The sequence below is a fragment of the Aythya fuligula genome, chromosome 6 (assembly GCF_009819795.1).
Source record: "Aythya fuligula isolate bAytFul2 chromosome 6, bAytFul2.pri, whole genome shotgun sequence".
NCBI lineage: Eukaryota > Metazoa > Chordata > Aves > Anseriformes > Anatidae > Aythya > Aythya fuligula.
The window spans coordinates 1,509,193-1,521,454 of NC_045564.1; the positions used below are offsets into that span (position 1 = coordinate 1,509,193).

Below are 12,262 nucleotides of genomic sequence, written 5' to 3' on the forward strand. Positions count from 1 at the left end.
AGATGAGTAGTGAGAGCCAGGTGGTTACCGGCTTCTTCAGGGACATTGGCGCTTCTTCCCTGCTCCTTCCTAGATGATAAATGGATTATAGAAAAAAAAGGGGGGGGGGGAGAATAGTCATCATTGACACGTATGTTAGACATGATGTTATCCAATAGGCAATTTTTATCAAGGCAGAATCATCCCCAGGGCTTTGAAGAAATAAATTCAAGAGGACAAGAAAAATCTAGTATACCATTAGATCGATTATCCCCGATCTTTGTAAATATTCCAACAAGTCTTATTAAGCTGTCTGCATCAGACTTTTCTCTGCTAAAATGGGTAACAAATGAATGCTGGTGAATGGAACGAATGTTAAGCTGCTATATTTATTTTTGTCTCTTTTAAAAAATGTTTTCTTATTTTCACTAGTCTGCAGCATGCTGAGTCTTTGTCTCCACTTGATTAATGTAACTTCAAGACAGCATTTATTAACTAATTTTCTGATATGATCTGCAGGCACTTAAAAACAAACAAACAAAAAAAACCCCACCAAAAATAGAGAAAAAACAAACGAATTCAAATTGAGACCAGTGGACAATCTCCAGTAATGAGAATGGAAGAAAGGCCATTAAGTGAGCTGAATTAAAGTGGCTTAGCTCTTTTCCTTTTTAGAAGCGATCTAAATTTAACATGCCGTGAGTTATTTTGGTGTCTTAACTGATAAGTTTAACAAAACATCGGACACTTGCAGCATATTCTGCATGCAGAAGAATTTCAGGATTCCTGGAACGGCAGGATGTAACCTCTATTTCACCTGGAAACATAAGCAATTCTGGGGGCAGCTGATAGGCTTCGTAATGAAAAATGGGCGGCAGCCAAGATCTAGAGCCAAGCTAGGCGCCAGAAATAGATCTGCAGAGAGGCTTGTTTTGCACTGTCCGGACTGGCATATCGAGGACTGTGAACAGAAATACTGGGCTCGATGCTGCAGTACACACGCAGAATTAGTCTTGACTCCTTTCCTTTTTCAGTATTGTGAAAGCTTGGCTAAATAAATGTATTGCAGTTTCAGGTGTCTCAATATGTGATAGTGTTTTTCCCCATTTTGCTTGTGGTTTCTTTCCTTCTTGCTTGTTTGAAGTGCTTTCTGGACAGCATGTGTTTGCATTGAAAGGCGTTCAAGTGTGCATCATCTGAAAATCTCCAGCTCCTCTGCTCTAGTGGCACAGACATGGGGCAAGTAGAGAGGCAAAGGTTTAAATGGCTTGGAGAGGGTGCTTAGAGGAGAGGAGAGGGCCAGGCAAAGAGGGGACCAGAATGAAGGGTGCAGGGATTGCAAGGAGGCAGGGATGTGAAGGGTTTTGTTTGTGCTGCTTCACAGGCAGCACGCTCATGGGAAAGCAAACTGAAGTTTCCTCTGCTTTGCACGTCACTTACTAAATGATTAATTGAGGTCATGTTTAATTATAGAATCAGATCTGTCATCATCTCTGGCTGGCTGGAGACGCCGAGCTGTTTGCGGGGGGTGCGCAGGAGAGTGCCTGGGTCTGGCTGGCCGGCGGCAGAGCACCAAAAGCTGTGGGAGCACAGCCGCAGTGCCAGATCCTGGCCCCATGCAGCACGTGGGGTGGTGCAGGATGGGGCTGTGCTCCAAGCACTTCGGGTTGCCGTTTTGAGAAGCAAACGCCTTAGTGGAGGGTGTGTTTCAGCTTGTCACCTGATAGTCTGGTTTCAAGCATCTTTGCTGCAACTCCTTCATCCGCCTTTTTTCTTCGGCCCTTCCCTTAATGATATACAATAGCTGTAATGAGAGAGAACTTGTAGTTTTAGAAAAAACACTTGTGCGGATAAAGCTAAAACCTGTTTTTTTTTCTGTTCTCAAGATGCATAATGGTGTTTTCTCATGTTTTCTTAGGCCTGTATTTCAAGCCTCTAAACCTGATCAGATTCTACACGAGGGATGGGAGTGCTCCCAGAAGACCGGTGGCTTCACGGCCTGTGCAAGCAGCCAAGCTGGAGCTGCTCTATTTCTGTCTGATAGCTTGTGGTTAATTGTCATCCCTTTAAAAACGCGCACCAGTGATTAAACTCTGTTTTTGGAAAAGCCACCAGCAATGACAGTACCTGATGATCATTTATAAATCCCTGTATTCTAACTATTGATAAGTATTTCTGGAAATAGTCAAGTCTCTGTTCATGAGGCTGCTATGGGAAAGGCTGAGCTCATGCCCCAGTAGGAACTGCCTACAGACTATGCCAGCATAATGTGAATTATTCAGACGTTTGTGAACAATTACTTAAAATCCAGTACCACTTAGGCATTACGGAGCATTTAACTGATCATCAGGAAGGGGGAGAAGGCCCTGGAAACAAACCCAGCATTGTTTGTAACACACTGAGTGCCTTTGCAGACATCCTCTGCTGGTAGCATTAATCCTCCGTGCCCTTCCTTCTGGCTTAGACCACACTGGTGGCTGCAGGTGCGTGCTGTAGTATTGCAGCATTTGGTCACTGAGCATTTCTTCACGTTTTGATGAAGTTGCCATTCACCATTTGCATCAACAGATCGAAGGGACGGACCCTCAGGCACCAGTCACCCTTCTTGCTTTCTCTTCCTTTGCTTGCCCAGCTACCAAATTATTCCACTGACACGTGGTGTCTCCTGAAAAGCCGCCTCCCCTGGGGGAAGGGGAGGATGAGTCCTGCTCGTCTCTTCCTACAATCAGCAAAGACAAACTTTCTCTGAGAGAGAGATTCAGGGCCACTGCCAGCAGCTTTCCCTGGATTCCCCTCCACAGGGGAATGTGGAGGGGAATCCACATCCATGGCGAGGAGATGCTGTGTTGTCTTCCCCCCCACCTCATCCTTCTCTAAAGTTTAGGTATGAAGTTGCTCTTGACACTGAACGTGCTCTCGTTACGGTTTCTGTATATATTTTTCCTACCCTCTGCATAGCAGCAAATTGAACAGTGCCGGGCTCCCCACCACTCCCTAAGCACGTTTCCAGTGGTGCCCTGTCCCAGTAAACATCCCAGACCTCTCTGCGTTCTGAAGGGTGAGCACAGCCTGAGCTTTTGGAGACGCTAAGTAAAAAGAGGATGCTGTAGTGACATGGAGAGAAATTACTGGAGATCTACCAAGAGAAAAGCTGACGCTTTTTACAAAGAAACATAAATGTCAGCATGTTTCTCTGAGCAGCTTACAGTACAGTGTGGCAGCCAGCTATCAAACAGCTGCTCTGGGGAAAACACCAGAGCCCAGCTCTTTTGCATACTTTAAAAAATAGTTTAAAAGCAATGCAAAGGCCTTTTGAAGCTTGGACATTTCACCTACCTTGTGTTTCTCTTACTTTTCAGACTGTTAATTTATGTTTTGTTGAATACTTCTGTTTTGTGTCACCTCACTTTGTTGGTGCATGAGCACAGGGGAGCAAAGTGAGCTAAGCAGCAATGTATAGGCATATACTTTGTGGATTATGCGCAACCCTGACAAATAGTTGACGAATAATCTGAGTTCCAAAACCAGAACAAATACACTTGAAAACATAAAAGTAAATTAATTGAATTATTTTCCCAGACATATTTGAAATATTGCAGTGTCCAGGGTATTTATTGATCTGGTAAGTATAAATCTCCTGGGTGAGTCTATTTGATCATGGAACAATGTTGTCAGTTTGTCACAGTGCTCTCAGATTACCAATATACCATATTTACAGATTTGATCCTCTCCACCAGTCTTCCCATACCTTGGACAAATACTTCTTTGGAGTTGCTCAGGAAAAACCTGTAATTGCTCTGAAACACCCCTTAGCAATCATCCAATCGCTTTATTCTCCAAATACCAGCTCAGTGAAAGGACTTTCATGTCAGAAGGCACTGTATATAGAAATTCCAGTAACAAAAATACTGTCTTTAAAATCATAACAAATTCAAAGTGAACTTTTCTTTGGTTTTACCTAGTGATTAGTCCCCAAAATGTGCTAGCAGGCTGACTAGTCATGCAAGTGAAACAGGCTATAGGGTCTATTAAAAATGACGGGTGTTGGGTAATTTCTGTACACAGAATGGATTCTCCATAAATTGTGTACATACTAAGTGACAGGGGAATGTACTCCAAGAATTTAGAGAAATCCAGTTTACAGCTTCCCGTTTGTAGGACTTAGAAGTTAAAGCAGCATTTCGGACATTTCCATGCTGTATGCACAGGAGAAAGTTGTAAATGCGAATTCGGAAGAGGCATGGGCTCTGTACTGTGACCAGGGGAAGGAAATAGATGTGCATAATGTGACACTGCAGACAGCTTTGTAATCTTGAGTAATGGGAGTACATGCGGGGAACAAGGGAGGTGTTAGGCAGAACCCTGACAAAATCGGTTGCTTTGTCTTGCTATGTGGTCTTGCCAGCTGAAGATAAATGGTTTCATGGACACATTGATGCGTTTAGTCCAGTAAGATGCTGTAATGCAGTTGGAACAAGTAAATGATCAATATTTTCACTTTTCACTCACAAGACCAAAGAATAGTATCAAACAGGTGTGGAAATCGATCATCCTTCACCTATCTGCCACCAGCTCCTGTCAGAATGAAAGGTTGTCTAAAACAAGAAGTCCTTGTTAGTGAGACGGGATACGTAGAATCAGGATAAAATATTTAATATATGTCACAGGTACTTGACCAAGTGCTAACTGTTCTGCTGAGTGCTTCAGCAGCCACTTCTGGTGGTAATTAAAATGATAGTTGAGACAGTCCACTCAAATGCTGCTTCTGATCTGGGGCTTGGAGCCCCAGGAATGCAGCGTGGTGATAGCCTCTGCTTTCCTTTGTGCTGTCTGTTGGATCTATGGAGGATAATGAAAAGTAACATGGCAAGTTTTTTTGGTAGCTGCTGGTGTGTATTTTCAGAAAAAAATGCGAAGGCTCCCAGCTGAAACTCTCTTTAGGAATTTGAACACTCTGGAGAACTGAGCTGATGAAACAGTTGTTCGTCATTCCAGCGTCCGTACCTCTCTTTATTTCTAGTAATAGTTACACATAAGCTGTGCTATGCTTGCTTTTTGTTTTCTCCTCACTCTGAGTATTTACCAACTTCTGAACTTGAAGGATATTGAAGCAAGATATTTATGCTAATGAAATAGCTCACTAATTACGCTGTCACAGGCTTTAGATACTATTTGCACAAATATACCATGCTCTGATGACTAGAAAGCTTTGTCACCTGCCCTTCAGCAATAAATAAATAAGTAAAAAAAAGTCATGAAGTCATTAGTGCATAGGCATGGCTACCATAGCAGATCAATAAATGATCCGTTCAGGTCGCTGGGTATCCGTCACCAACACGTGTGTAACTGCACAGGCTCCGGCGTTTGCTGGCAGCTGCTGAGCAGAACAGCACCTTTCCCCCTGTGCTGATTAGCAGATGCACATTCTTGGCTCTCACCCCTAATTGTAGCAACAGTGCTGCAATTTTCTTCTGACATATTTTTCCTAAACAGGTCATTATAGGTGACTGAGCATCTCACACATGCCGGCAGGTCTTAATGCAATTGCTAGGAAAAATTCCTTAACAGTGAAGTGTTTCTCGCTTCAATACTAGTGCCTTTAAAGGTGAAGCAAACTCATGAACTAGTAAAGTGGAAAGATGGCCAATTTGAGAAAGCCGCTCAGCAGTGACTCAAGATGAATATTAACCTCTGCTGGTGTTCTCTCTTCTTTCCCATCCCAGGCCCTGATCTCTCTTTTGCAATTAGCAGTGATAGATTCTGTTGTGAGTAGCTTGCAGAAAGAGCTGCTCATGGAGAAAAGGCTGAAGGACTAAGGTCTTTGTGGACGGGTGCATGGCAGCTAGCTCGTGTGTGTCAGCAATGTGAGACTTACAGCCTGCTTCAGAGGTAGACTGAATACTGGGGCTTGATACAGCAAGCTGAATGCAGTGTGTTGGATGAAAATTTAGGTGGGGGTCTTATGTATCACAGGTCCACAGAATGCGGCGTTATGCGCAGTCTGCCTTCTGTGTCAAGTCGCTGATGCTAATTCAAGCCTTTCCTGTAAAACCGAGAGTCTGATTCACGTTTTTGGCCAAAAATGGGTCAAACTGCCTTGCTTTAGACTTTTTTTTTTTTTTTTAATAGAGCAATACACAGCATTTTAGCTTCCCTGATTGAAAGAAAAACAATACCTGCGACAGTATTTGATCGCTTCTGACAATGCCACAGACTGTAGGTTGGCTGGGTGTTCTGCTGGTGTCGGGTCCAGGCTGTGGGCTGCCCCTGCGAGTGGTGGCAGCGGCTGGTCCAAGGTGCCAGGGGTGGCTGGTGCTTGACCACCGGGCTGTGCGGCCCTTTGGCTTGCAGCTGAGGAGTTCTCTGCTTTCCTGATTATTTTGTTATTTAAATATTACAATAAATGCACATGAAAGGGAATTGTTTTGCTGTGACAGTTCTTATTCATTGGTTCTTCCTAGCAGCTAGTGCAAGGTTTACAGTAAATCTAGGAAATACTAATTTCTATTGGCATGCCAGTGGGCGTAAGACCAGAAATCACTTGAAACAATTTCTTTTGGTACAAACACAAGCAGGAATGGCAATATCTCACTCTTAGTTCAGTTCTGACGTGTTTGAGTTTGGCAGATGAGGGAGGATGGAGCAGACTCGGAGCTTTGGTTTCTGCATCCCCCTGTGGGAAATGTTCTGTGGCTGAGCTGGCACGGGCTGGGAAGGAAGCATGGCAAATGGTTCAAATGAAATGCAATTTTTTTTCCTTTTTTAAGCATCTGCTGCAATACATAAGACCACACTGTGATGAAACACATCAGGCAGCTGTGGTAAAAGATGCTGCTTTAGTCCTTTTTGTGTTGGAGGAGTGGCAAGAGTAAAATTCCAATGCGAATCTTTCTCAAGGACATAAAGGATTAATATGCTTTAAAGTAGACAACATTAACTTAGAAATAGATTTTCCAGGTTTGAGTATGATGAATATTGCAGTGGAAAGATTGCAAATAATGGTGTTTTTCTTTTCCAGCTTGTTTCTGAATTTTGAGATAACCTGTTCACAAGACAGTTACATCTTGCAGAGTCTGGAGAGCTGCTGTGGTCTTATGTGCTCAAGTAGCCATGCATGCTTCCATTTTGCAGGGTTATTTTAAGTTCTGGTGGTTTCATGGCATCACAAACGTCTTTGCTGGTTGCAGGAGGCAACCTGGAGGCGCGCAGCGAGCCCCCAGGCTGGCAGCAGCTGCCCCGGGTAGGACACTGCCTTCAGGAGGGGCAGCTGGAGCCAGGGCCACATCCTGTTTCTGACATCTTCAGGGGACAAGCATCTTTGCAATTTGTCCCTTTATTTTTCTGAGTCTCCAGCATGTTTGGTTTGGTTTTAAATGGAGTAGATTGTGCTCTGACAGTTTGGTTAGTATCTCGGATACTTGCTGCTGGGGGCCCGGTGCAAAGCCAGGCAAGGACAGAGCTGCCAGCTCTGTGCACCGCGCTCCCTCCCTCTGATGGCACTGATGCTGCTGAAGGAGTGGAGTGAGCGTGGCACGTCCTAAGCCCTGTACGCCTGCTTATTTATTTATGCATTCCGATCCATAATAGCATAATAACACACTTGAAACAATGCGATAATTATTTCACTTCTTGGGTGGTTAAAATTAACTGTGCTCATTGCATATTTATTCTGTAAAAAGACACAAGATGTTTAGTAATTGCCTAGAAATTCATTATCTGGATAATGTTCTGTTTCTAAATGTGTATTGCATGACCATTAATCTGTGCCAACAGCAAGCACGCAGCAATATCTGATGTAATTAGTTTTTCTTGTACATGCCAGAGAGAACATCTGGGCTAATTGTGTGTTGTTGACAAAAGTTGCTATTCTGATGGGGGTCCCTGTTTGTTTGCACATATAATGAGCGTGTGTGCACATACTCGTGATTTCGGATTATCCTCAAGCAAGCTGATAGCTCCTCCTGATGAGATGCTCTTGTTGGCGTGTTACGGGGGTCATGCTCACAGTGTCTGTGGGCAGCTTTAGTAAGTATTAGGAGAAATAATATATTCTCCTTTCAAACAGAAAACAAACAAACTGGTAATACTGTTTCTTCTCCTTTGTTTTACCAGCCTCCACTGGTCCAAGCGATTTTCAGTGGTGATCCAGAAGAGATTCGGATGTTGATCTACAAGACCGAGGATGTCAACGCCTTGGTATGTAGCTTGGCATATGTTTGTGCCTGGGACATGCAAGCGCCAGGCCTATGAACTCCTGCAATGATAATATTAATCATGTCCTTAGCAATTAACACATAACAGAATAGAAAATATTTGGAAGATGGAGATTCAGGGCTTGAATGTAATCCTAATTATTAGTCTGAAATATAATTATCTCCAGCAGGTGATTTTAAATTTTCTAAATATATGGTAATTATTCCAAATGTGCAGGTTACTCAGGGACACTGTTTTCTTGTGTACTGAGAAAATGAATGAGAACAGCTGAAAGCTGCATATTTTTACTCTCTGTAGAGTTTCCTTTTTTGAAGAGCCTTTACAGAACAGGAGCTTTTATTCAGCATCTGACTGTGCTTGAAATAAAGTTTCACTATAGGTCTCTGCAGTGAGAGTAAGCATTTTGGCCATGATTTGCCCACAGAGGAATTGTCATTCTTCAAATTGGCTTGTTCTAGACAGAATGATGGTAAGCAGCTGCAAACATGTAGTAGCTAATTGTTTTAACAGTGAAAAAACTCTCCGCTTGAACTTGGTCTTTTTGCAGATTTTTTTTTCTTTTTCCTTTTTGTTTTTTGTTTTTTGTTTGATTTTAGCTTAAATCTGTACTGTTAGAAATGAACCCTGTTAGTCTTGACTGCAGCTTTTGGAAGTGGTGAGAATATCAAGCAGAACCAGAATGGTGGTTTCCAGGTGCTTCCTGGTGTTTCGAATCAACCTTCCTTTTCTTCAGGTCTTTCTCTGCCATAAAGCTGTTGGTTTATTCATAGCTAATTCCAGCAGTTTAGCCTCGTGTAGCCTTCGCACTGCAGCTTGTGCAGGCAGTGGTGTCCAGACATCTGGTTCAGAGATGTGGAAGGGTACAGAAGTGAGCCCACTCAGGTCTCTGTCAAGTGGAAGGAATGATTTGCTGCTGGTTTTCACGGGGAATCTGTTCAGAGAAAGAAGACCTTGACATTACCTGTTCCCTGTGATTCATTTCCTGGTTGTTTTCTTGAAATAACTTCTCAGAACTGCTTGCTTAAAGCATCACCTACCTTGATTTTCCCCTGTATTTCTTTTCCCTGATGGTCTTACAAATAATATAAAATAGAAGTATAAAAAAAAATCTAGATGAACATGACAGTCCTACTTTTTCCTCTGCGTTTTGTGTTAGGTTTTCAAAATAGCATTTCCTGTACAGGGCTATTGTAGGCTTCTTAAACGTTTTTCTATCCTTTGGCTGCAAGTGTGCTAGTGATCGTTGCCTGGGAGATGCTCTCATCTGTCAGGGTGCAATGTTAAATGAGGAATATGTATTTTATAGCTGAGTAGCATAGTACGTAACAGAAAAAATAACTGAACTTGAACAGTTTTGCTCAGAATCACGTTTAAGTTAATAAAAGTCCACCCAAGAATGCTTTGGCTGAACAGCTATTTTGTCAGAAGCAAAAAAGCAAACCGTTCTTTGGAGTAATTAGGAAAATACTGGGCAACACAGATTCTGAAGATTGGGTTTTTAATAGCGTTTGCAGAAAAGTGTGAAATGCTGGAACTGTCATTAAAGAAAGATCAAATGATAGCTTGTTCCTTCCTCCTGTGCTGTCAGCTGGCAATTTGCACTGCGTGCTTACATTTCTATTTTCAGGGTGTTTTTAATTACTTCCATGTTAGTGTTTCTCTAGTGCTTGGGTGTTCATGTGAGAGGAAACTCTGACACTGTTTGGCAGTGATTAGTTCTTGCTGATCGTTTTGGTTAGCCGTGTTGGTATTGAAATAGTTCGAATGCAAGTAGGAGAGGGAAATAAAATAACCTCCTTTTTTTGCAGCAAGCTTTGAGGATTTCTGAAGTTTTATAGATGGTATTTTGGAATCTACGGTGAGAGAGGTATGAGGCAGGCAGAAGTAAAAGGCCATGGAGAAACTGTTGAACGTTGGTGAGATGTGCACATCTGTCCTAAGAGACAATTAACCTCAGAGGAAAGACTTTAGAGCAAATCGGGGGTTTAGAAGATTACCCTTTTTTTTTTTTTTTTTTTTTTTTTTTTTTTTTTAGAAGATTACCCTTTTTTTTTGTCTGGCCAAATAAATCAAATCTTTCCAAGTCCGGAAGTGTATGTTTATGAAAACGGCTGCTTTCTGGATGCTGCTATAATTGTGACTTCTGTCTTGCCACAAAGTGCAAGTCGCAACGGTTTGGCTCAGAAGCTGTTTCCAGTTCATTCTGCCACTGCAGCAGTCGCTTTGACCTTCCTGGTTCCCTGCTCTGCCTGGGGGAGCGTGATGCTACTTGTGCAGAGCACCGCGTGGGCAGCCTTAAGCTTGGCTGGCAGTGACCCCCTGGCTCCAGGGAAATACCAGGGAGAATTTTGGGGGGTGCTTTTTTTTCACTGTGGGAGGAGGAGGAGGGAACGATGCAGAGCCTTGAGTTCATCTAGGGATTATTCTGTGTCTACTGGTAAGATTGATAGTGCCTGTAGCTGTGCAGCACCCTTCATGTGCAGAGTTCTGATTTCCTACTAAACTTTTCCCTTTCTGTAAGATGTTAATTTTCATCTCAATCTATCAATTTCCCCTCAAAAACAAAGTCAAACAAAAAAGGCAAAAAATCTTTCCCATGTTTTTACCCATAACTGATGAGATGTTTGCAAGCCAAACCAGACGCTTCTTTCTCTCTGTTTTTCCTCTTTATCACCTAAGCCTGTTTTTCTTCTGGGATAAAACCCTAACAAACAAAGTTTATGCACAATTTTGGTTTCCCCAGAATGATTCCTGTTGCATTCACATTTCTGGGAAAGTAAATAATACCTCCCTGCCCCCACGCTGAGGCTGTTGCAGGCCACGTCCACTTTCCCTTTGTTTAATTGCTTGTTTCTGGTCATGGGCATGGGTGCTGGTACCGCCTCCTGGGCTTGCTCCATGCTCGCTGCCCTGCCAGCTGGAGAAGCTGTTTGTCCATGTCAAGAGCTTCTCAGACAAATGCTCCCTCACCCGCTTGGGTCAAAACGAGATAGGTTAGGAGGATGTAACGGGTTAGCTGAATTTGGCTCGTTTTCATTCATCAGAGCTGCAGAGCCAGCAGATGCAGGCGGGCTGAAGTGACTGGTGCTGGGCCAGGCTGGAGCCATGTCGAGGTGTAAAGGTGCTTGGCATCGCCTGCCCGCTTCCAGCTGCAGAGCAGGGCTGCAGGGGGCACCAGCAGAGGCTACAGGGGCACGCATTTAGAGGGAGCTTTGTTACTGATAAGGAAGGCAAGAAAGAGGCCCTTACGAAGAGGTCTGGATGGCTGCAGTTTATTACTTCTTTTTCTCATCCTACTTTTGCAATTTTGCTAAGCATGCTTTTTGGGATGGTGAGAGTGCTTGAGGGTGCAAGTGTGCACACGTTTCAGATTCTGAGCCTGAAAGGCCTCGCGTGCTTTGGATAGCTGATGTGGAAAACAGCTTGTCGGTTGGTTTGGAGTGACATGCTTGACTTGGGACAAAGGGAGAAAGCCATGTGGTATTTCAGTCATCTTGGGAACCAGATGCTCATCTCTGCTCACGACCAAGGAATGCTGATTTTCTTTTGGCACTGTGGAGTCTCCCAGGAGATAAAGCTATTTTGGAAGTAAGTGATCTTCTTCTGGAAGTGCTTCTGCCATGTTAGAAAGCCTTCTGAAGGAGTGAATGTATTCCAGAACTTCGGAAAGCCTCTGCGTTGACACGGTGTGACAGTTCAGTACAAGCTCTTAAATTAAGTGGGAAACACTGGAGAATTTTCTTGTTTTCTACAGCAGGAAATTTTGAACAACTTTCAGGAATTTAAGGACATTGAATACTGAATCTGTATTGGCATTTGTGATGCAAGAGAATCAGCATGATTTTTATTTACAATAAATACTCTTCTTTAAAAAAATATAGCTAGAATTCGTGGTATTTTACAAAATAACATTAGAATTGCAAAGAAGACTCTGCTGGATTTTGATCCATTACCTGCTTTGAGATACAGGCTGTGCTGAGGACAAACTTGGCCTGTTTCTTAATGTGCCCGAATGTTTTGTGTATGCTGGTATGATTGATGTGAGCCACTGTTCTGCTAATCTTCATGT

At 43.0% G+C, this 12,262-nt stretch overlaps 1 protein-coding gene across 6 annotated transcripts in view; it reads left to right on the forward strand.

Annotated features, from left to right (window-relative positions):
• Nucleotides 1-12,262, forward strand: part of ANKRD44 (ankyrin repeat domain 44) — a 142,392-nt gene that overhangs the window by 57,998 nt on the left and 72,132 nt on the right. For all 6 annotated transcript variants that reach the window (XM_032190292.1, XM_032190293.1, XM_032190295.1 and 3 more), the window contains exon 2: nt 8,092-8,175. In XM_032190292.1, the coding sequence (XP_032046183.1) occupies nt 8,092-8,175 (84 nt within the window). The remainder of the gene's footprint in view (nt 1-8,091; nt 8,176-12,262) is intronic.